Source organism: Hylobates moloch, unplaced genomic scaffold (assembly GCF_009828535.3).
Source record: "Hylobates moloch isolate HMO894 unplaced genomic scaffold, HMol_V3 SCAFFOLD_2, whole genome shotgun sequence".
Classification (NCBI taxonomy): domain Eukaryota; kingdom Metazoa; phylum Chordata; class Mammalia; order Primates; family Hylobatidae; genus Hylobates; species Hylobates moloch.
Genome location: NW_026652277.1, coordinates 77,869,765 through 77,894,915, shown reverse-complemented (window position 1 = coordinate 77,894,915; position 25,151 = coordinate 77,869,765). Strand labels below are relative to the sequence as shown.

The 25,151-nt window shown below is 36.5% G+C and overlaps 1 protein-coding gene across 3 annotated transcripts in view; it reads left to right on the top strand.

Moving 5' to 3' along the window:
• The window catches only part of CENPC (centromere protein C), a 100,672-nt gene that overhangs the window by 16,917 nt on the left and 58,604 nt on the right, over positions 1 to 25,151 (top strand). For all 3 annotated transcript variants that reach the window (XM_058434678.1, XM_032151831.2, XM_032151820.2), the window contains exons 6-12: positions 9,989 to 10,274; positions 11,115 to 11,327; positions 14,806 to 15,419; positions 16,908 to 17,075; positions 20,334 to 20,625; positions 22,500 to 22,646; positions 24,158 to 24,237. In XM_058434678.1, coding sequence (XP_058290661.1) covers positions 9,989 to 10,274; positions 11,115 to 11,327; positions 14,806 to 15,419; positions 16,908 to 17,075; positions 20,334 to 20,625; positions 22,500 to 22,646; positions 24,158 to 24,237 — 1,800 coding nt within the window. The remainder of the gene's footprint in view (positions 1 to 9,988; positions 10,275 to 11,114; positions 11,328 to 14,805; positions 15,420 to 16,907; positions 17,076 to 20,333; positions 20,626 to 22,499; positions 22,647 to 24,157; positions 24,238 to 25,151) is intronic.

Below are 25,151 nucleotides of genomic sequence, written 5' to 3'. Positions count from 1 at the left end.
CAAAATTTGCCAGGCGTGGTGGCAAGTGCCTGTTATCCCAGGTACTTCGGAGGCTGAGTCAGGAGAATCGCTTGAGCCTAGGAGCCGGAGCTTGCAGTGAGCCGAAGATTGCGCCACTGCACTCCAGCCTGGGCGACAGAGTGAGACCCCGTCTCCAAAAAAAAAAAAAAAAAAAAAAAAAATTAATCTTAAGGACACTGTCAAGAGTGTGAAAGGGCAACCAGACTAGGTGAAAATATTTGCAAATAATTTACCTGAAAAGGATGATAGAGATTTATAATCAGAATATATAAAGAACTTCTATAGCTCAACAACAGAAAAACCAAACAACCCAAATAAAAGATGAGCAAAGGACTTGAATAGACCTTTCTCCAAAGAAGGTATGCAATTGGCCAATAAATATATGAAAGGATGCTTGAAATCTTCAGTCATTAGAGAATGCAAATCAAGACCCTAGGGAGATATCACTTTACACTCACTAGGTTAGCTATTATTTAAAACTAGAAAAGGAAAATAAGTGTTGAAGATATGGATAAATTAAAACCCTCATGCATCACTGGTGGGAATGTAAAATGGTGCAGCCACCATAGAAAACAATTTGATAGTTTCTCAAAAAGTTAAACATAGAACTACTATATGACCCAATACTTCCCTCCTAGGTATATACCCAAAAGAATTGAAAGCAGGGATGGAAGCAAACGTTTGTATACTAATATTTGTAGCAGTATTATTCACAATACTCAAAAGGTATAAACAAGCCAAGTGTCCGTCAACAGATGAATGGATAAGCAGCATGTGATTTATACATAGAATATAATATTAGTCATTAAAAACAAAGTTCTGCTGTGTAACATAGCATAGAAGAATCTTGAACACATTAAAACATGCAAACTGAAATAAACCAGACAAAAAAGGACAAAAATTTTGTAGTTACACTTACATGAGGTATTTATAATAGGTAAATTTAGAGATAGGAAGCAGAATAGAGGTTGCAGGGGATTGGGGTAGGGGGTAATGGTGATTTAATGTTTGATGTGTGCAGAATTTGTTTGAGATGATGAAAAAGTTCTAGAAATGATGATGGTTGCACAGTGTTATGAATGTACTTAGTGCCATTAAATTGTACACTCTTAAATGGTTAATATGGTAAATTTCGTGTTTTATCATAAAAAAATTTTAATAAAGCCTGTCTCCTGGCTCCCCATTCTCCCCTCCCTCATAGTATTGGGTCTTTGACTTTCTTGTTAAGGTTAATCCTAACTGTACTATAATTTTTGTACTATTCTGAACATTTTTTAAATTATGAGGCTAATTTTTATACCAAAATTTTAATTCAGCACTTACCAAGATTTTTAAAAAAATTAATTCTAGACCTTTAAAAATTGGAATCTTTTAGTTTTCTTTAAGCTGTATAACCATGTCATCAGCTAAAGAGAGGTTTTATTTGTTATGTTTAATCTGATTATTTCAGTCTTCTTGCCTTTGCTAGAATCTCTGAGTCAATGTTGTTTAATAATGATTATATTAGGTATCCATGTCTGTTCTATGATTTTCACTGAAATTGGTACTGTGCCACTTAAAATAATAATTTTGGGTAGTTTGGGGTGAATAGTTTATGTCTTTAATTTCTTTTTCTTACTGTTATTAGCTAGTACTTCACTATTGTGTTAAATAACAGTGATGGGTCCAAGCACCGTGGCTTAGGCCTGTAGTTCCAGCACTTTGGGAGTCTGAGGTGGGAGAATCGCTTGAGGCCAGATGTTTGAGACCAGCCTAGGCAACGTAGTGAGAACTTGTCTCTACAAAAAAACACAAAAATTTAGCCTGTGCATTGGCGTGTGCCTATAGCCCTGCCTACTTGGGAGACTGAGGTGGGAGAGTCACTTGAGCTCAAAAGGTTGAGGCTGCAGTGAGCTGTGCTAGTGCCACCCCGCTCCAGCCTGGGTACAGAGTCAGATCCTGTCTCAAAAAAAAAAAAAACAGGATGGGGTGAAAATTCTAGCCTTGTTCCTGCTCTTAGAAAGCATTTGATCTTTCACATTAAGTATATGATATTAGCTGTAAGTTTTTAATAGATGTTTTTTATAGGGTTGGGAAATTTTCTCCTGCCACTCTGCTGAGAATTTTTAATCATAGGTAATGTGGATTTTGTCAAATGCATTTTTTGCATAAATCCATATGATCATATGATTTTTCTTCTTTGATCTGTTAATATGGCGGCTTATACAGATTGATTTTTGAATGTTTAACCAGCCTTGCATAAAATTTCCATGTGGTCATGGTGTATTGATTTGAGCTCTTTTTCCCTTTTCAAATGTATTCATTTGGCATAAATTTCCCCCTCAGCACTGTTGTAGCTGCATGCCACAGGTTTTGTATCTTATATTTTCTGTTCATTTCACTTATTTGGATGTATTTTTAAATATCTTTTCAGAGTTTAGCCTATTGGTTATTTAGAAGTGTGTTAATTTTCCAGTGTTTGGTAATTTCATAATATCTTTTCCTTATTAATTTCTGATCTTGATTCCTTTATGACATAGTATACACTGTGTAATTTCAGTTCTTCTACATTTATGAAGATTTGTTTTATGACCCAAGATATTGCATGTCTTTATGAATGATTCACGGGCATTTAAAAAAATGTTTTCTGTTGTGGGGTGTAGTTACCTATAAATGTCAATTATTGTGCATTATTACTATTGTTTATGCATTGTTGAATGTGACTTGGTAAAATTTCGAGGATTTTTGTATTTAAGTAAGGAGAGATTGGTTTATAGTTTTTTTAATGCTGTGTTTGTATGGTTTTGTTATCAAGGTAATATTTGCCTTATTAAATGAGTTGGGAATTATTCCCTTTTCTAATTTCTGGAAGGGACTGTGTAAAATTGGTGTTAATCCTTTAACTATTTGGTGTAACAGTTTCCGGTGAAATCATCTGGTCCAGGAGATTTTTTTTTTTTCAAGAACTTTTAAATAGCAGTACTAATTCTTTAGTAGTTATAGGACTATTTAGATTATCATTTTCATTGTGACCGAATTTTGGTAGTTTGTGTTTTCTGAGGTATCGGTCCATTTTTTCTAATCATCTGTCAAGTTTGTAAGCATAAAGTTGTTCATAGCATTACCGTATTTTTTTTTTGAGTTTTTTTAAGTATTTTTTTTTAACTTTAAGTTCTGGGATACATGTGCTGAACATGCAGATTTGTTACATAGATATACATGTGCCATGGTGGTTTGCTGCACCTGTCAACCCGTCATCTAGGTTTTAAGCCCCACATGCGTTAGGTATTTGTCCTAATGCTCTCCCTTCCCTTTCCCCACTCCCTGCACAGGCCCCAGTGTGTGATGTTTCCCTCTCTGTGTCCATACGTTCTCATTGTTCTACTCTCACTTATGAGTGAGAACATGCAGCGTTTGGTTTTCTGTTTCTGTGTTAGTTTGTTGAGGATGATGGTTTCCAGCTTCATCCATGTCCCTGTAAAGGACATGAACTCATTCATTTTTATGGCTGCTTAGTATTCCATGGTGTATATGTGTCACATTTTCTTTATCCAGTCTATCATTGATGGGCATTTCGGTTGGTTCCAAGTCTTTGCTATTGTAAATAGTGCTGCAGTAAACATAGATGTGCATGTGTCTTTATAGTAGAATGATTTATAATCCTTTGGGTACATACCCAGTGATGGGATTGCTGGGTCGAATGGTATATTTCTGGTTCTAGATCCTTGAGGAATCGCCACACTGTCTTCCACAATGGTTGAACTAATTTACACTCCCACCAACAGTGTAAAAGTCTTCCTATTTCTCCACATCCTTGCCAGCATCTGTTGTTTCTTGTCTTTTTAATGATCACTATTCTAACTGGTGTGAGATGGTATCTCATTGTGGTTTTGATTTGCATTCTTCTAATGACCAGTGATGAGTTTTTTTTTTAATTATGTTTGTTGGCTACGTAAATGTCTTCTTCTGAGAAGTGTCTGTTCATATCTTTTGCCCACTTTTTGATGGGATTGTTTGTTTTTGTTTTTCTTGTAAATTTGTTTAAGTTTCTTTTAGATTCTGGATATTAGACCTTTGTCAGATGGAGAGGTTGTAAAAATATTCTCCCATTCTGTAGGTTGCCTGTTCACTCTTTTGCTGAGCAGAAGCTCTTTCGTTTAATTAGATCCCATTTGTCAGTTTTGGCTTTTGTTGCAATTGCTTTTGGTGTTTTAGTCATGAAGTCTTTGCCCATGCTTATGTCCTGAATGGTATTGCCTAGGTTTTCTTCTAGGGTTTTTATGATGTTAGGTCTTAAATTTAAGTCTTTAATCCATCTTGAGTTAATTTTTGTATAAGGTGTAAGGAAGGGGTCTAGTTTCAGTTTTCTGCATATGGCTAGCCAGTTTTCCCAGCACCATTTGTTAAATAGGGAATCCTTTCCTCATTGCTTGTTTTTGTCAGGTTTGTCAAAGATCAAATGGTTGTAGATGTGCGGTGTTATTTCTGAGGGCTCTGTTCTGTTCCATTGGTCTATATATCTGTTTTGGTACCAGTACCAAGCTGTTTTGGTTACTGTAGCCTTATAGTATAGTTTGAAGCCAGGTAGTGTGATGCCTCCAGCTTTGTTCTTTTTGCTTAGGATTGTCTTGGTTATATGGGCTCTTTGGTTCTATATGAAACTTAAAGTAGTTTCTTCTAGTTCTGTGAAGAAAGTCAATAGTAGCATGATGGGAGTAGCATTGAATTTATAAATTACTTTGCACAGTATGGCCATTTTCACTATATTGATTCTTCGTATCCATGAGCATGGAATTTTTTTCTCTTTGTGTCCTCTCTTATTTCCTTGAGCAGTGGTTAGTAGTTCACCTTGAAGAGATCCCTCACGTCCCTTGGAAGTTGTATTCCTAGCTATTTTATTTTCTCTGTAGCAGTTGTGAATGGGAGTTCATTCATGTTTTGGCTCTCTGCTTGTCTGTTATTGATGTATAGGAATGCTTGTGATTTTTGCCGTTGATTTTTGTATCCTGAGACTTTGCTGAAGTTACTTATCAGCTTAAGGAGTTTTGGGGTTGAAACGATGGGGTTTTCTAAGTATACAATCACGTCATCTGCAAACAGAGACAGTTTGACTTCCTCTCTTCCTGTTTGAATACCCTTTATTTCTTTCTCTTGCCTGATTGCCATGGCCAGAACTTCCAATACTGTGTTGAATAGGAGTGGTGGGAGAGTGCATCCTTGTCTCATGCCAGTTTTCAAAGAGAAGCATTACCCTATTTTTGATGGCTGCAAAATCTATTGTGATATCAGCCACTATTTTATTCCACATATTGGTGGTTGGTGTCTTCTTATAGTTGTCAATTTTGTTAGATAGAGGTTTATCATTTTGTAGTTTTTTTCCTGCAATAATTTTCTGTATTTTTGTATTTTCAGATTTATTGATTTCTGCTCTTTATTTTTTCCCCATCCTTCTGCTTGATTGGGTTTATTTTGTTCTTTTCTTGATGGAGAAATTTTATTTTCTACTTTATAATTCACTACTGTTTATTTTGTTATTCAAATTATTCCAGATTTGGCTAATAGAAGCTCTTACTTTGGTTCCAGTGTCCCTTTGACATAGCCCATTTTTGTTGTTGTTTCTGAGCACTTTCATACCTTTTGGAGCCACAAGATGCTCTCCTGCCCCATCCCAGAATCAACCATTTCTTCATGGAATCATGATTTCTTTTACTGGGTAATGGTATTAGAAACCAAGATCTGAGTGCTAGGTGTGCTGTCACTCCTGTGGAGTTGTTGCTTCTAGACCCTCTCAACTGATGGAGCTGGGTAAATATATGTGTGTGTACACTAACTTGTGTATCAACATGTATCTGTAAATATCTTTAAATGTACCTATCTGTATCTATGTTGAAGTAATCGTAAGTTCATGTTGGTGTCTCTGACTCTGATCCATTACCACGTGGATTATTCTAGCCTCCTCCTCTTGCTTATCTGTAAACTCCCATTACATGAATGAGAAACTGGGCGTTCACCATTCAACATCCATTTACTTACTTTTACATTTCTGTATACATGTAAAAGAGTGTCAGAATTGTTGACTCATATCCTGTGGAAAACAGTTTTATCAACCAGAGAATAGTGCTTATGTACAGTTTCTTTTGCCTTCAGTCTTGCAGACGCCGTTCATTTTTTGTTTTTGGTTTTTTTTTTTTGAGAGAGAGTCTCCCTCTGTTGCCCTGGCTGAAATGCAGTGGCATGATCTCGGCTCACTGCAACTTCTGACTCCAAGGTTCAAGCAATTCTCCTGCCTCAGCCTCCTGAGTAGCTGGGATTACAGGCAGCAGCCACCATGCTCGTCTAATTTTTTGTGTTTTTAGTAGAAATGGGGCTTCATCATGTTAGCCATGCTGGTCTTAAAGTCCTGACCTCAAGTTATCCGCCTGCCTCAGCATTCCAAAGTGCTGGGATTATAAGTGTGAGCCACCATGCCCAGCTGATTCATTCCTTTTTTTTTTTTTTTGGAGATGGAATTTTGCCCTTATCACCCAGGCTGGAGTGCAATGGCACAATCTTGGTGCACTGCAACCTCCGCCTCCTGAGTTCAAGTGATTCTCCCGTCTCCGCCTCCCAAGTAGCTGGGATTATAGGCACGCACCACTGTGCCCAGATAATTTTTGTATTTTTAGCAGAGACGGGGTTTCACCATGTTGGCCATGCTCATCTCGAACCCCTGACCTCAGGTGATCCACCTACCTCGGCCTCCCAAAGTGCTGGGATTACAGGCATGAACCACCACACCTGGCCTTCGATTCATTTCCGATCTTCCTTAGGTCATCACCTTTTCCCCCCATCCACTTCAGTGAGGTTGTTTGTACATACACATCGAATGTGGCGTATGTAATGCATGTGATTTCCATGACTAGGTCATAAAAGGCTATATGGCTCTGCTTGGCATGCTGGATCTCTCTCTTCTTCTCTCTCTCTCTCTTCCTGTCTTTCTTATTCTCTCCAGTTGCCCTTGGAACCCAGACAATATGCTATGAAGAAGCCCAAAGTAGCCATTATGGAGAGAAAGACTCCCAGCCTGCAGTCAAGACCAGGTGTCAAATATGTGTAAACAAGCTGTCAGATGATTCCAGGGCTCAGACTTCATGGAAGAAGCCGTCCCGTCTGTGCTGTGCTGAATTCCTGACTTACTGAATCCATGAACATAACAAATGGTTGTTTTATGCAACCAAGTTAAGAAGTTATATTATGCAGACATAGTAAATGAAACAACGAATTCCCAACTTAAATACTTGCTGTTACTTATTTCTGTTGTCAGGTATTTTAATATTTTTTAACTTTACAAGACTTTTTGTTTTAGTTTGTTTATATACACACGTCACTTCCTTTGCTCTTTTTTAAAGAAATGTATTTTAAAATATTGTATAATATAAACATAAAATTGTCCACTTTATTTCTGAGTATACAGTTCAGTAGCAGTAAGTACATTCACATTGTTGTGAGGCTATCACCACCAGGAATCCATAGAACTTCTTTCATTTTTCAGAACTGAAACACTGTACCCATTAAACAGTATCTCTTTTTCCATCAGCCCTGGCAACCACCATTCTACTTTTTTCTGTCTATGAATTTCAGACAAAATTTGTCTGTGACTGGCTTATTTCACTTAGCATAATGTCTTCAAGGTTCATCCATGTTGCAGTATGTATCAGAATTTCATTCTAAGACTGGGTAATATTTCATTGTATGTGTATACCACTTTTTATCTATTAATCTGTTGGTGGGCACTTGGGTTGTTTTCACTTTTTGGCTATTGTGAGTAATGCTGCTATGAATATTAGTGTGAAAGTATCTGTTTGAGTTCCTGCTTTCAATTTTAAGTTTTTAAGGATCCACTGTACACTTTTCATAGTGACTGTCATTCTACATTCACACCAGCAGTGCATGCACAAAGGTTCCGTTTTTTTCTACATCAACAGTTGTTATCTTTTGTTTTTATAAATAATAGCCATCCTAATGGGTGTGATGTAGTATCTCATTGTAGTTTTGATTTGTTTTACATCACTGTTATGAGGAAAATTTAAAATAATATTTAAAAATCACTACTTACTGATAATGGCTAATATCCAAAAAACTGTTTTTTTTTAAATGCTACTTTGAGAGTTTCTTTTTCACTTGTTACAAGAGGATTTGTAATTGATTATTAAAGCATTTTATGATGTTTGCTTTAAAATTTCTTGTTAAATAATTTTAAAATCTAATTCATCTCGTTTATGTCTATTGATCATTATTTCTTACTTTTTTGTTTTTTTTTTGGTTTGTTTTGGTTTTGGTATGATGAGTTGTTTTGATTGTATTCCTGAGATTTGGTTACTTACATTAGGGGATTCTTAGACTGCTTAAATCTTTTGTTACAGCACATAGTTGCCCTATTTTGGTTTAATGTGTAGGTTCTTTCCTGCGTTATTTATTTATTTATTTGTTTATTTTTTGAGACAGAGTCTTGCTGTGTCGCTCAGGCTGGCGGGCAGTGGTGTGATCTTAGCTCACTGCAACCGCCGCCTCCTGGGTTCAAGTGATTCTTATGCTTCAGCCTCCCGACTAGTTGGGGTTACAGGCATGTGCCACTACCCCTGGCTAATTTTGTATTTTTAGTAAAGATGGGGTTTCGCCATGTTGGCCAGGCTGGTCTTGGACTCCTGGCCTCAAGTGATCCACCCGCTTTGGCCTCCCAAAGTGCTGGGATTACAGGCATGACCCACCACGCCCAGCCCCTCTTTCCTAGTTTTATGAGTTTTATTTTCAATGATAGTTAAGTGTTCAGAGTAATAGCAGTGGTATTTTGTTCTACTTCATTTTCTAATGCTGTTAGGATTCTAGCTCAATTCCTGTTGGTACTGTCTGGGGTGGGTAGAAGATGCCTTTTGATGTCCTTTTCACCTGTGTGGGGTTCTGGTTAGAAGCTGCTGGGCCTGGGTTTCCTTATATCATTGGGTGGAGGACAGGGGTTTGCTGGCCTCTCTTACGCTGCTCTTGCCTCAGATTAGACTGTCTGCTGGTGCCCTGGTTGTAAAGTGGGGACTGGGATGGCCTGGGGTGTCAATACTATCAGTGGATCAAAATGTTGCCTTGGGCTGTGAAGGTCAGGGGTTTCACTACTCTGCAGCTTCATGCAGGTCATACCGCCTGCCATCTATGATGGTAGAAGCGAGACTGGCTTGGTATGAGCTCCTTTACTGCTACAGTCCCATAGCACAGCCCAGGGCTTTGTTGCTTTGCCAATGCAGGTAGTAAGGAGTGCTCCATAGCCAAGAGTGCTGAATGGGGCTTGAGTTTCCTCATTAGGTCTTTGTTGGGTTTACCTTGTTCAGCGAATGCATTTCCACCCAGCCTCCACCCTGTCTTTCACCTATTGGTGGTTCCAGGTTATACTAGTAACCAGTCCAGGGGTGTATGGGAGACAGACAGAAAACCTAAGACTTGTCTGTTCCTGGTCTTGAGCTTCCTAGCTAGTCTACCTTTTTTTCTTCCAGCTTCCAGAGTCCTGTTGTTGATTGATGGATAATTTCCAGGGAAGTTAGTTGTATTTAGAGGGAGAAGCAGGGAAATGCCATCTCTTTCTGAAGGGTGAGGGTTAAGAGAATATGGATATATTCTTTTAAATTTTCTCATTATAGATGAATGTTCATATACATATATACTGTGTATGTATATATACACACATGCTTGTGTCGTATCTCTATATATCTGTTATATCTATATTCCGTGTGTATGTGTAAATATGTGATCATCTAGCTGCCCTAGGTCACCAATTTTTAGCCCAAAGATAGAAGAATCTTAAGTACTTACTTATTTTAGTCATAGATCTTTGATTCTAATCTTAATGTCTTTGAGTTTTCTGAAAACTATTTCTGATTAAATTACTGCAGAATTTTTAAAAAGCCTGCTTGATTCTCTTATTATTCTTTTAATTGACAAATATCTTTATATAATTTTCTTCTAGTTCAGGCCCATGAAGTTCATCAGAAAATTCTGGCAACTGACATTAGTTCCAAAAATACACCTGACTCGAAAAAAAAGTCAAGTAGAAACACAAATGATCATCACAGTAAAGCTGATGAAGAATTTTACTTATCTGTTGGCTCACCTTCTGTTCTTTTGGATGCAAAAACATCTGCATCGCAAAATGTTATTCCATCTGGTGCCCAAAAGAGAGAGACTTACACTTTCGAAAATTCAGTAAATATGCTGCCTTCAAGTACAGAGGTTTCAGTTAAAACCAAAAAAAGGTAACATTTTATTTAAATAATGTTAACGCACTTTTACTTTTTGTATTAAAAAATGGTAATTCAATCTTGTTATATTATTTTACAGTAAGGAAGGAGGAATATTAACATGTTATGAGAAAGTATACATTTGGCATATATTCAGTTTATAATAATTAAGGAAGGCCTGAAAGTGTACTTCAGAGAAGTTTAGGGGTTAACTTTTCTATAGTCTGGAAAAATGTGTTTTCTCTCTGATAGTATTTGATCGCTTCCTACGAGAAACAATTTGTATTTTCTCGATATTTTTTGTAATCGCAGGTGTAGATATGTATCAGGTCACTTCTAGGGTAGCAGAGCGTAAGTATTATTGAGGATGCTATGCTTTGTGGACAGCTAGTTTCTCTTTCTTGACCTTACCTTTGGCCTTTAGGAAACAAAGTGGATTATTCAAGGTCTTTTGCATTTGGAGATCTCTGTAATGAGTGTAATTTCTATCTAGAGTATTGTATGATTACTGGAGCCAAGGAGTTAAGTATATTCTAAGACTTTGATATTCAAAGTTTGGTCTGTCACAGTGCTCTAAGATTGCCCTGAGAACCATTGCCTAGCTATACATTTCATTGATATGTACTTTAACCATTATTTTCTCTTTCATGTTTTTCTGTTGATAAATACAAAAGTTAATTTTCCTGAGCAGTTTATCTTATGTATTTGGAATGCACAAATCAGCATTTATGTCTTAAATAAATGCCTAGTACAGAATTTTAAATTGGTCTGTATTGTCTCTGTAAAGGAGTTCAGGAAGACTCATAACTCAAGAAACATTATGGGAGCATTCAGCTTACCCTTTTAACCTTTTAGGTTAAACTTTGATGATAAAGTTGTGTTAAAGAAAATAGAAATAGATAATAAAGTATCAGATGAAGAGGATAAAACATCAGAAGGACAAGAAAGAAAACCATCAGGATCATCTCAGAATAGAATACGAGACTCAGAATATGAAATTCAGCGACAAGCTAAAAAAAGTTTTTCAGCATTGTTTTTAGAAACAGTAAAACGAAAAAGTGAATCCAGGTGAGTTATTGAGAAACTGCCCTTTGAGACGTTTTTCTTTTATATTCTATGAACCATATATAAGGATTCCTAATGCTGTTTAACTTAGAAATAAGCAATTTAATTAACAAAAATTTTAATTGAAATTTTTTCTGACCTGTAAGGAGAGATGGTTTTTTACCAGTCAATGAGTCACTCCCAAAGCCATTTTTTAGTAAATACTAAATTAGACTTGAAAGAAAACAAGTTTATTCGGTTTTCATTGCCTTCTAGTTTGTTTGTGTGATATTAAAGACTGAAGTCAATGCAGTATTTATGTATGTATGTATGTATGTATGTATGTATGTATGTATGTATGTATTTATTTATTTTGAGACAGGGTCTCTCTCTGTCATCCAGGCTGGAGTGCAGTGACGCATTCTCGGCTCATTGCAACCTCTGTCTCCTGGGTTCAAGTGATTCTCCTGCTCAGCCTCCCGAGTAGCTGGGATCACAGGCACCTGTCACCACGCCTGTCTAATATTTGTATTTTTAGTAGAGATGGGATATCCCCATGTTGGTCAGGCTGGTCTCGAACTCCTGACCTCAGGTGATCCATCCGCCTCGGCCTCCCAAAGTGCTGGGATTACAGGCATGAGCCACCGCACCCGGCCGACAATGCGGTATTTAGAAATCGTTATGTTAGGCTGCCCTTATGTCACTATCATAGGTATCAGAGTGCTAGTGAACATACTAGGAAGTTTTTATTGCTGGGCACGGTGGCTCACGTCTGTAATCCTAGCACTTTGATAGGCCGAGGCGGGCGGATCACTGGAGATCAGAGGTTCGAGACCAGCCTGACCAACATGGTGAAACCCTATCTCTACTAAAAATACAAAAATTAGTTGGGCTTGGTGGCACATGCCTGTAATCCCAGCTACTGGGGAGGCTGAGGTAAGAGAAACACTTGAACCCGGGAGGTAGAGGTTGCAGTGAGTCGAGACTGCTCTAGCCTGGGTGGCAGAGTGAGACTCTGTCTCAAAAATAAAAAGGAAGTTTTTATAAAAACATGTTAAATGAATGAATGAAATTCCCCTTTTGTTCAGTCTCTGCTTCCTGTAGTTGATTATTTTTATGTATATATTTTAAACCTCATATGGATATTGTCACCACCATCTGAAACAAATGCGTTATACTTGTGGGCTAATTATATCATGTCTGAGAAATTAATTTTTAATGTTCTTTTTGATATTCTAGTGAGTAAAGTTAATTTTATGTTTGATTGTTGTAGTCAAATATTAACTATTCGTTATTCCCAGTGCTTTCTAGCATCATTGCTTCCACTTATGCTCTTCCTTTTGATTGTCTTTCTTGCATTTCCTTGTGACCAAATCTTATAAATCCTCCAAGATCCAGCCTAAGTGCTACAAAGCCTGTCATGGTTTTTCTAGCTAATTAGAAGCCATCTTTCCCTATTCTAAACTTTCATAGTGTCAAGATTGTTTCCTAAGGATATCATTTCTGTTTAACATCCATCATTGTAGTATTTGTATTGACTTTGTTCTTTATTAGTTTTTATAGAATTTTCTAATTATATAAGTTTGTGAAACTCTACCATTAGAGAGTATATTTTTTAGAGTATTTGCTATTTTACATTATAAGATTTGTCAGGAGTTTGCAATTAGAGGAATAGAGAAGGCATTTTCACTTCTGATTCCTTTTGTATGTTCTAATTAAAAGAGAAAAACATAATCTAATTTTTGCATTCTGTCTTTGTTTCTGTTATGGCGAAACATAGCTAACTAAGCCTTCTTATCCAAGTGAAAAAGCAGAAACAAGTGCGTATACCAGCTTTGGAGTTTGGATGTTTACCTTGTTTTTTATTTTGTGTATCTCACTGCAATCTGTGGTGTGCTCAAAGCTATTAAAACAATCAGGGAAATGTAAAATTAGTCTACCAGATTACTGTCCTTGGAATAATTCCTCCCTTCTCTAGGAAACTTTCCTGACTAATTGGAGGAGGTACTGTGTAATCTCAATGCACTAGTTTAATTTATTCAGCACCTCATTAAATGCAGGAATCTCTTTGTATGTACTTAACATGTACATGCTTTTATGAAAATTTAAGAATTAATGTTGATGTTAGATTATAAGCCATAAGATTGTAGTTGAAATTGTCTGTCTTACTCTTTAGCCTTTTACAACACTGGGCATGGGAAATAACAATAATATTCATGATATAGGCTTTCTGCCTTTTAGTAAAATACATAAAGTTTGGGCTAGGACTATGGAGAAAGGTCTAGAGTTGGGAAACATTGTTTGACTTCATTATTTATAACATTCTATAGCATTGTATGCTTTGTGATAAGACTTGCCTTTTATTTTTCCTGTTTCTGTGGCACTAGATTTCTTTTGTGCTTATGCTGCCTTTCTAGATACACTCCATTTATTTCTATACCATGATTATAATATGAAAATATATATGAAGTACCCAAACTTGGAATGCATTTTTACACATATGCTGTCATAAGTTACTACACACTTAGCGGCTTAAAACAACATTTATTATTTTATAGTTCTGTAGGTCTACAATTTACAGTCCTATAGTAATATTAGTAATTTTTACATTCATTCAACCGTCTGTGTATTTGGTGTTGCTATGTATGAAGAACTGTGGGATGTAAAAAAAGACAGGAAGAAATTGTCCCCAATCTCTCTCTCTCTCTCTCTTTTTTTTTTTTTTTTTTGTCTGAGATGGAGTTCTGCTCAGTCACCCAGGCTGGAGTGCAGTGCCACAGTCTGGGCTCACTGCAACCTCTGCCTCCTGGGTTCAAGCGATTCTTCCGCCTCAGCCTCCCAAGTAGCTGGGATTACAGGCCCACCATCATGCCTGGCTAATTTTTGTATTTTTAGTAGAGACAGGGTTTTACCATTTTGGCCAGGCTGGTCTTGAACTCCTGACCTCAAGTCATCCACCTGCCTCAGCCTCCCAAAGTGCTAGGATTACAGGCGTGAGCCACCACATCCGGCCTCCTCAACTTCTTATAATTTAGGTAGTAGTCCATTCAAATATTAGACTTGGAGTGTTCTCAGAAATAATCTTGTTGACTTATTTTGAATGTGAAGAAATTCAGACCCCAAAAGTTATATATACAAATATATAATTTAATATAAGATTATATATAATAGTGGCATTCATTTTGGACTGTGAGTCAGTATATCTGGGTTATAATTATATCTCTCTGGGCTTCAGTTTTAGTATATATGATGGGTAGGTGGGATCAAATTTGTTGATGCCTAGATTTCTAGCCCTGAAGTTTTGTGATGTCATTACTATTATAAATGAGGGTGAACAGACATAGATATGTAAAAGGAGGGAAAGATTTGTAAGATTAAGGGAAAATTGAGATATATAAACAGTTTAAAAGATATTTAGATTTTATTTCCTAGATTATTTTCTTTGCTAAACAAATATAAAGCTTTATTTTTTTGAACTGTTAAAAGTGTCACCCTGTTTCAGTCCCATTGTTAGGCATGCGGCAACTGCTCCACCTCATTCGTGTCCTCCCGACGATATGAAGTTGGTAGAGGATGAATTTATAATTGATGAGTCAGATCAAAGTTTTGCAAGTAGATCTTGGATTACAATACCAAGAAAGGCAGGGCCTCTGAAACAACGCACAATATCGCCGGCTGAGAGCACTGCACTCCTTCAAGGTAGAAAGTCAAGAGAAAAGCATCATAATATATTACCTAAGACTTTGGCAAATGACAAACATTCACATAAACCTCACCCAGTAGAGACATCTCAGCCCTCTGATAAAACAGTGCTGGATACAAATTATGCTTTGACAGGTGAAACAGAAAATAATTACAGATCTACAAAATATGAAATGTATTCCAAGAATGCAGAAAAACCATCTAGAAGCAAAAGGACTATAAAACAAAAACAGAGAAGAAAATTTATGGCTAAACCAGCTGATGAACAGCTTGATGTGGGACAGTCTAAAGATGAAAACATACATACATCACATATTACCGAAGACGAATTTCAAAGAAATTCAGACAGAAATATGGAAGAGCGTGAAGAGATGGGAAATGATTGTGTTTCCAAAAAACAGATGCCACCTGTGGGTAAGTCTTTATATTAAATATAACTGTGATCATTATTCTACCCATTTGATGTTTTTTAATATCCTAACTTAGCTTTGGCAAGTAGGCAAAGTAAACCTAAATCAACAAAGAGCCTGAAAAGCCTATAGGTTCTTTTCTAGAATCTTTTTATTTTATATATAATTTAATTCTAACTCATGTAGTTTTTGTTTATCTTGTGAGATGACAGTATATGTAGAGGGCAAAGTGAAAAGAAAAGGCTAGTAAACAAGTTAGTATCAGAACATGAATAAGACAGAATGATAAATTCTTTAGAAAATAAAAATGTTAAAAAAAAATCCTAGGGTACCGTGGGACTATTTTTTATAGAGATAAAAATCCCTTCTTTTCCATCATTCACTCATTTATCTAACAGTTGTTGAATGCCATACACTGCATTAGGCACTGTAATCACAAAAATTACTAACCCATTATTTCTACTGTTAACAAGATCATTCTGGTCGGTTCTGTAGAACAATAGATAATATACATACATGCATAGGATTAAAAGGGAGGGTGGAAAATTTTGATTTATCCATAATTTCTTAGGAAAAGACATGTGAAGAAGTATACTTGAAAGATGCTCTCTATAATTGTAAATATTAAACATTTTTTGAGTGCCTGCTATATTTTACACACTAATTTTTACATATATTCTGTATCTAGATTGGTTAGTGAATATAATGCTCTCATTAATTACCATACCAGTTGTATTAATTTTCTATTGCTGTCATATGACAAGTTACTACACACTTATTGGCTTAAAACAACAAACATTGATTATCTTACAGTTCTGTGGGTCAGCTATCTCACTGGGATGAAATCAAGGTATTGGTGGGGTTTTCTTTCTTTCTAGTGGCTCTGGGAGAAAATCTGTTTCTTTGCCTTTTCCAGCCTCCTGAAACTACCTGTATTCCTTGACTCATGGTCCTCCTCCACCATCTGCAAAACTAGCAATACCAGCCTTCTCAAATGCCTCTTCTTCCACCATCTCATCTCTCTGACCACAACTTTTAAAGGAAACATAATTAGATTGGGTCAACCTGGACGATCCAAGATAATGCCTCTATTTCCAGAGTTTATAATTTAATCACACTTTAAATCTCCTCTTCTTAGGTTGAAAAAAATCATTATTTCAAAACAGGAAAGCAGTAATTGCCTACTTAGGACGTTGTAGGAAGGAACTGTCTATTTTTTTTCAGCTTCAGAAGATACTTATTTTTTTGGCTGAGGAGTATATAAGAGTTATCAAGCAGTGTGAAAATTTGCATTCAATAGGAAGTTAGTGCTTACTTCAGCAGCACATACAATTGACAGAAAGAGAACATGTGACTTTTAAAAATAGAGATGAAAAGGCCACAGGATAAATTTAAGAAGTTCCTATAATTGATGGTTTTTTTATAATCTTGTGGTTTTCTGAAAACTCTTTTAGTAGATTGTGAATTGGTTTTATGGTTTTCTTTATTTTAGGAAGCAAGAAAAGTAGCACTAGAAAAGATAAGGAAGGATCTAAAAAGAAGCGCTTTTCCAGTGAGTCCAAGAACAAACTTGTACCTGAAGAAGTGACTTCAACTGTCACAAGAAGTCGAAGAATTTCCAGGCGTCCATCTGATTGGTGGGTGGTAAAATCAGAGGAGAGTAAGTATTTTTATTTAAATTATGTTCGTTCATAGATAAAATCATTCTGTATGGGGCATTATGTTTGATTTTATATTTCTATATAGAGAATATCATGAGGACCAAGTTAAATTGGGTCATCAAAAGGAATATTAAATCAGTTGAAAGATATTCCTTGAAGCGTTAATATATACGGTATTTTAGGTATAGGGATAATAGCCGTGGGAAAACAAAACCCCAAACCAGAAATCCCTGCTGTCATGGAGCTTGCGTTCTAGTTGGGAAAGGCAATATAAATAACCCAGCTCTTTTAATGTCTTGGCTGTGAGGGATACAAAAATTGATAATATGAGGTTCTGCCACCAAGGAGTTTATAATCTAAAAGATTATGGTTTATTACACATAAAAATAAATTACTTGTGTTGGTGGTTCCCAAGACTACCCTCAGATTTGGTAATTTGCTAGGAGGACTGGGCATATAGTTGTACTCATGGCTGTGATTCATTACAGTGAAAGGATGCAGTGCAAATTCAGTAGAAAAAAAGTACATGGGTTAAGTCTGGAGGAAATGAGCCGAAGCTTAAAGAGTCCTTTCCCAGTGGATTCCCACAGGAGCTGCTTAATTCCTCTAGCAATGAGTTGTGACAAATAGGCAAAATGTCTATCAGGGAAGCTCACTAGAGACTTAGTGCCCAAGATCTTTATTGGGGGTGGTCACATAGTTACTGTCTATCTAGCAAGTACTACAATTCCAGACTCCCTGAAGGAAGGCAATATTTGCCTAAACCATATTTTTTATATAAGCACTTTAGGCCCACAGCACCACGTTTGCCAATTAGGAAATGACGGGAACACTCCTGAAATTTAAGTTTACAGGGCTAACATTGAAAGCAGGCCCTTTTAAGGGTAGTATACTCAGACCTGCTTTGCTAACTTTTTTCTGCACAATATGAAACATTTATTGTTTTGGGAGAATTGTCACTTTTTTAAAGGAAGTGATCCTGAAAAGATTGGTGGATCATAAGGTAGCATTCACATAAACAAATACTATTGACTTTGGGGCATTTAGATTAATAAGTGAAAGATTAGTACAACTATGACATTGTATATGTGAGGCCTTATTGCTATGAATTATTAAATCATTGAGATTCTTGATGGATAGCAGCAAGTATTTATTTTGTTGCAGCCTTTGGATTTTGGAGTGAGATCTGAGTTCAAAGTATCACTCTTCCACTTTGAGTAGATTACTTTGTTTAGTTTGTCATTCTGTAACATGATTACCTCATTGAGTTTTTATAAGGTTTAAATGCAATTATCATAGTAGGTGGCATATGTTAGTATTGAAGTGTTAAGTAATACTGTTACTGCTTTGGGGAACTCACTTTTCTGCCCCAGGTTGCCTGAAATGCTAAAGTACTATGTGGCAGATGAGCACATAAACAGATGGGTAAATAAGTTCTTACAGAACTTGGATAAATGGCTAGATCTCTGAAACTATCAAAAAACACTTATTTAAGAGTCCTGAAATAGAAGTTGGATTTTTGATCAAGCTGGGAGTCGAAAAAGTGGAGGAATCCTTACATATCATATAGTCTAAACTCTCATCTGATGGAAGAAGAAACTGAAGTCTGAAGTTAAGAAGAACAACTTGACCTGCCCCCAGCCTGCCCATAGTACGTTGCCACTGACACTGTTGCCTTTCCATATATGTGAAGAAATGTATATGAAGCACTTGCCGTGGGGCAGGAATGAGGTAAAGTAGGACCAGGACTAGGGTAAGACAATGAGACACTAGGGTGAAAAATTTCAGGCACTCAGTCACAGGATTGTATCAATTCGGGCTCTGTACTTGCACAGACCTGAAAATGAGTACCTTCTTGAATTTTCCAGCTGAGGCTACTCTTGCTTCACCATAGTCCTGCCCCTGTCACTAGGCATTGGGAATATACATAGATAAAATACCAATCAATTACTTGAGGTCAAGGAGTTGTCAGTCTGCTGGAGGAGAGAGGTAGAGATAAGTAAACAGTCGTATGTGTGATAGCAAGCCACCTAAGACTTGGAAATTAGGGAAAGCTTCCTGAAGGATGAACTAGGAGTTAGCTAAGTGATTGAGTGGAGTAAGGAGGAAGTTATGGAATGTTTTCAGTAGAAGTAGCTTGTGCAGAAATCTGGAGCAGAGAGCTTGATCTTTTCTTTCTTTAATTTAGTGTGCTTTAGAATTGTCTGGAGGGCCTATTAAGGCACAGGTTACTGGGCCCTGCTCTGTAAAGTCTTTGATTCACTGGGGTCTGAGGTGAGGGATGATAATTTACGTTTCAAATTCCCAGGTAATGCTGATCTTGCTGGTCTAGAGACTGCCTTTGGACAACCAGTGCTTTAGAGAAACTGTAGATGGTTCAGTACCCATGGCTTTTTTGGTTCGTTTGTTTGGAGGGGGGTTTTGGGAATTGTGGTTTATGAAATAAGCAAATGTAGATGTAGATATGAATTGATGTTGAAAGTATTTGGACTTCATCCTGAAGCTATAGATAATAACTAAAATACTTTAATTAAGCAGGGTTGTAATGATCCAGTTTTTGTTTTCCAAAGGTGATTCTTGCAGCAGTGTAAGAAATGGATTGAAAAACAAGGCTAGGGAGGGGAGATTAGTAAAGAGACTATTTTAATAATCCAGATACGAAATGATGAGGGCTTCCACTAATGACAGGAGGGAGAGCTTGAAAGATTTGAAAGGCATTAATAAAGTAGAATTGATGGGATTTAGGGCGTGATTGTGGATAGGAGTAGTAGTCTTGCATGACTCAAATTTCTGATTTAGATATCTGGATAGAATAGGTAGTTGTATTTTTCATTAAGATAGGAAATAAAGCAAGAGAGGCAGATTTAGGGGAGAGCAGTAGATGGATATTATAGGTGTCAGCATATAGATAGTAATTAAAGCTCTGGGTAGATAAGTCCCTCAAAGAAAGTATATGGAGTGAAAAGCTGAAGCTGTCACCTTGCGGAATATCAGATATTAAGGATGGCCAGAAGGGCAGTGGCAGAGCCAGAGAGTGTTTCTTGAAGCCTGTGACAGATTTGAAGGGCCTGTTTCATGTATCTATAAACTGAAGAGCTACATTGTTTAAAGAATTTAACTTGGAAATAAATGTAGCCTGAGATGTGTGTGTGTGTATGTGTATATGTTTATATGCAAATATAAGTGCTGTTGGTATTTCAGTGAGCCAAATCATCTGGACAAACATACTAACTTTAGGTTATCATTGAATCCTTCAGGTCCTGTTTATAGCAATTCTTCAATAAGAAATGAATTACCAGTGCATCACAACAGTAGGCAAAAATCTGCTAAGAAAACAATTCAGTCATCTAAGAATATTGGGAAAAAAACTATTCCACTTAAAAGGCAGAAGACAGCAACTAAAGGCAACCAAAGAGTACAGAAGTTGTTAAATGCTGAAGGTTCTGGAGGTACCATTGGTCATGATGAAATTTCCAGACGTTCGCTGAGTGAGCCATTGGAAAGTGATGAGGCAGACTTGGCTAAGAAGAAAAATCTTGATTGTTCTAGGTAATGTCTGTAATGTGTACAGTATAGTTACTTTTGTTGTTCAGCATTTAATAATTTGTGCTATTTCGTCATTTATGGACAGGCAGTAATTAGCATGAAGAGCTCTGCACTCTGACATACCTGGTATTAAATCCAGTCTCTACCATTAGCTGGGTGACACACAGGCAAAGTACTACTCTGCACTTGTTTCCTCATATTAAAATAGGGAATAGTACATAGCACCTGGAATTATGACTGTTAAATTTAATAAGATATTATTGTCATCCAAGAGTTAAACTTTTTTTTTTTTTTTTTTTTAAAGACCGTGTTCCTCTGTTGCCCAGGCTGAGGTGCAGTGGCATGATCATAGCCCACTGTAACCTCAAACTCCTGGGTCAGATAATCCTCCTGCCTTAGCTTCCTGAGTAGCTAGGACTACAAGTGTGGACCACCACACCTGGCTAATTTTTTAATTTGTTGTAGAAATGAGGTCTTGCTTTGTTGCCTAGGCCTGTCTTGGACTCCTGGTGTGAAGTGATTCTCCTGCCTTGGGCTCCCAAGGTAGAGATTCAAAAAACAAACAGACAAAAAACATGTATCATAAAATTTACTATCTTAATCTTTTTTAAGTGTATCGTTCAAATTGTTTCCTTTTAAGTGAGATTAATGTGATTTCAATAGTTATGAATATAGCTTAATACTTTTCTTCTTAGGATGATAATAGTTAACATTTTTTGAGTTCATACTATGTGCCAAATATTTGCTAGATGCTTTTAATGAATTCTTATTAGTTCCAACAACCTATTGAGGTAATACATATTTTGTGTTAGAAGCAGTAAGGTGCTGAGGATATACTGAAATAAATGACAGTGTGTCCTAAAATATATTAGCGTATATCGTTATAGTGCATAAAGAATTCCCATACACGTTTTGTTTCACTTTTTCAGGCCATTCTCTGCTTTTCTCTCTCTTTTTTTATTGTGTTGCTGGAATTTGCTAGTATTTTGTTGAGGGGTTCTGATCTGTAGCTTGCTTTGCTTCTGTTGTCTTTGTTTAGTTTTGGTATCAGGGTAATACTGGCTTTATACAATGAGTTGGGAAGTATTATCTCTCTATTTTTTGAAACGGTTTGTGAATAATTTGTCTTAATTCTTCTTTGGATGTTTGGTAAAAGCAGTGAAGCCACCTGTGCCTGAGCTTTTCTATATGGGTAGTTTGTTTTTGATTCCTGATTCATGGTATTTTGAGACTGTTTCCTCTTGAATCAATTTTGATAATTTGTGTCTTTCTAGGAGTTTGTCCATTTCATCTAGGTTATTTAATTTGTTGGCATACAGTTGTTCCTAGTATTCTCTTGTAATCACTTTTATTTCTTTTGACTCTAATGGTAGGACCCAGGAGCATACTAGAACCTGAAGAATTATACAGTCACTAGGAAGAGTGTGTCTTGTCTGCATATATTTGGAGTAAACTAACTACCAAAGAGATGAGCTCAGTCCCTCTGAGGACCATGTTGCCCCTCAGTAGGCTGACTAGGGATATCAAAGAAGACGGTTTTAGTTGTTTATGGATTCTCCAGTAAACCATGATAGACTAACTGTAATATATATCATAAGCCACTTAGAGATAAGGTCTCCTTATGTTCCTTTCACCACCTTCCTTGGCAGGTGTCTTCTCCATTTCTCTCATCAGAATTTTTCAAATTGGGACTCTTGGCAGGTCCTAGAAACCAGTTTGCTTCCTTAGCTAGTTGCAAGTCTCAGAACCTAAACAGGGTGATCTGATATTCATTATAGCCAATATTATATTGTCTTTGTACCCACCTGTGTATCGTTTCTGGAAGAAAATTTTATTTTGAAGAAGTATAAACACTCATACATTTATCATTTTTATAGATCTACAGGAAGCTCAAAGAATGAAGATGATATTATGACTGCACAGAATGTTCCCCTAAAGCCTCAGACCAGTGGATATACATGTAATATACCAACAGAGTCAAACTTGGATTCTGGAGAGCATAAGACTTCAGTTTTAGAGGAAAGGTATGCATATATTGTAAGGATAATAGTTACATATATTAGTTACCCATTGCTGTATAACAGATTACCCAAGAACTTTGTTTTAATTTTGTTAAAGGCTTAAAAACACTTATTGTTTCATAGTTTCTATGGGTCAGCATTCTAGGAGGCTTAGCTAGCTAGTTCTGGCTCGGATATTCTCGGGACGTAGCAGTCAAGATATCTTCCTGGTTTTAGCCCTTTAAAGTCTTGTCTGGAACTGGAGAATCCACCTATAAAATGTCTCACATCGCTATTGGCTGGAGACCCCAGTTCCATTCTGGCTCTTTCCAGTAGACCTTAGTTTCTTAACCGTGTGGCCCTCTCAGCTGCTGAATATGGCAACTGGCTTCCCACAAAGCAAATGCTCCAAGAGAAGGTGTGACTGTGATGGATATCACAGTGCCTTTTAATGACTTAGTCTTTGACATTGTACACTGTCATTTCTACTTTATTCTGTTCATTGGAAACAACTTATTAAGTCCACACGATATTCAGGGAGAGGTGGAATTAGGCTCCACCTCTTGAAAGGTGGTGTATTAAAGAATTTGGACATATAATGTTAAAATGACCACATTTAGTGATCAAATTGAATTACCTACTCTTAATTATATCTGATGTCATATAACCTTTTAACAAATGAATAAAGGGTAAATTGTAGCAAATTCTCAGACGTTTAAGGGATGGCTAAAATTTCTTTGCTATTTGTGAGGTTATAACTAGGCTTATCCTGGGTTCATAATAGGTAGAAAGAGATCTAGGACTGAGAGAGGCTGAATCATCTATGACAATTTCTGGACCACATTTTGAATTCCATTGGTTTTTGGCTATTTTATTTTTTAAATTAAAATATGATGATTTCTTTCTTTTTTTTATAATTTGATTTTCACCACAGGATGTTATCATTTGAATTTACTAAGTCCATTACTCTGATCTATAAGTCATAAATTCAGTACTTATGATGCCCAGCCGTCTGTTAGGGGATGAAATTGTAGTCTTTTGTTTAATGCAGCAAGTACAGTCAGCCCTCCATATCTGTGGATTCTGCATCCACTGATTCAACCCCCATGGATTGAAAATATTCAGAAAATAAAATATAAAACAATAAAAAGTAACAATATGACATTAAAAATAATACAAATAAAAATACAGTATAACAACTATTTACATAGCATTTACATTGTATTAGGTATTATAAGTAACCTAGATATGATTTAAAGTATACAGGAGGATATGTGAAAGTCACATGCAAATACTGCACCATTGTATATAAGGGACTTGAGCATCCTTGGATTTTGGTATCCACAGTGGATCCTGGAACCAATCCCCCACAAATACTGAGGGATGACCATATATTTTTGATGACTTGTAACATCACTGTTGGTTTTATAAGAAAGACTTATGGCAGTTTTAGGAGAAAAATGATCATTAAGTCAAATACATTAGATATATGTATTATAAAAGCATTAATTTTGTGGTTTCCTTTTTGTCTTAAGTGGACCTTCCAGGCTCAATAATAATTATTTAATGTCTGGAAAGAATGATGTGGATGATGAGGAAGTTCATGGAAGTTCAGGTAAACTATTGTCTTTTTTTCTGTCTTGATTTTTATGGCATTATGAATATGGAGTAAGGAGTGCTATGTTTTGTTTACATTGTCACTGATGGCGAATGTATATTGAGTACCTACCTCTTAAGACCCTTAGTTAGAGGTTAATAAGACCCTGTACCTAAGTGAGACAGAAAGAAAATGAGTGACAGTTTTTTAAGTAGAACATAATGAAATATTGGCACTTAAGATGTCTACTCCAGTATTTAAAATTGTTAAGCTGATAAGGGTATACATGGAGCAGATTAGTGATCTGTTGATGATTACTGAAGCTGGGTGATGGGTGTATTGGGTTCATTATACTAATTTCTCTATTTTCAATACTTGAAAATTTTCTCTTTTTTTTTGTTTTTGTTTTTGTTTTTGTTTTTGTTTGAGACGAAGTCTCGTTCTGTCTCCCAGGCTGGAGTGCAGTGGCACAATCTCAGCTCACTGCATCCTCCACCTCCTGAGTTCAAGCAATTTTCCTGCCTCAGACTCCCGAGTAGCTGGGATTACAGGCACCTGCCACCACGCCCGGCTAATTTTTTTTGTATTTTTAGTAGAGATGGGGTTTCACCGTCTTGGCTAGGCTGGTCTTGAACTCCTGACCTTGTGATCCACCTGCCTCAACCTCTCAAAGTGCTGGGATTACAGGCGTGAGCCACCACTCCTGGCCTTCAGTACTTGAAAATTTTCATACTGAAGTTTAAAAATGCCTCTTAATAGATAATTTTATAATTTTTTTCATGCTCCTAAAAATGCGTGCTTGATTGTAATCTGTTATACTCTTGTTTTCTAATAATCACTATTCTTTTAACTTTTTAATTTTTCCCCATCATTAGATTTATTGTATTTTCTCTTTTAACTTGAATGCTTTCTGTGTTTTTCTGCTGTTTCTT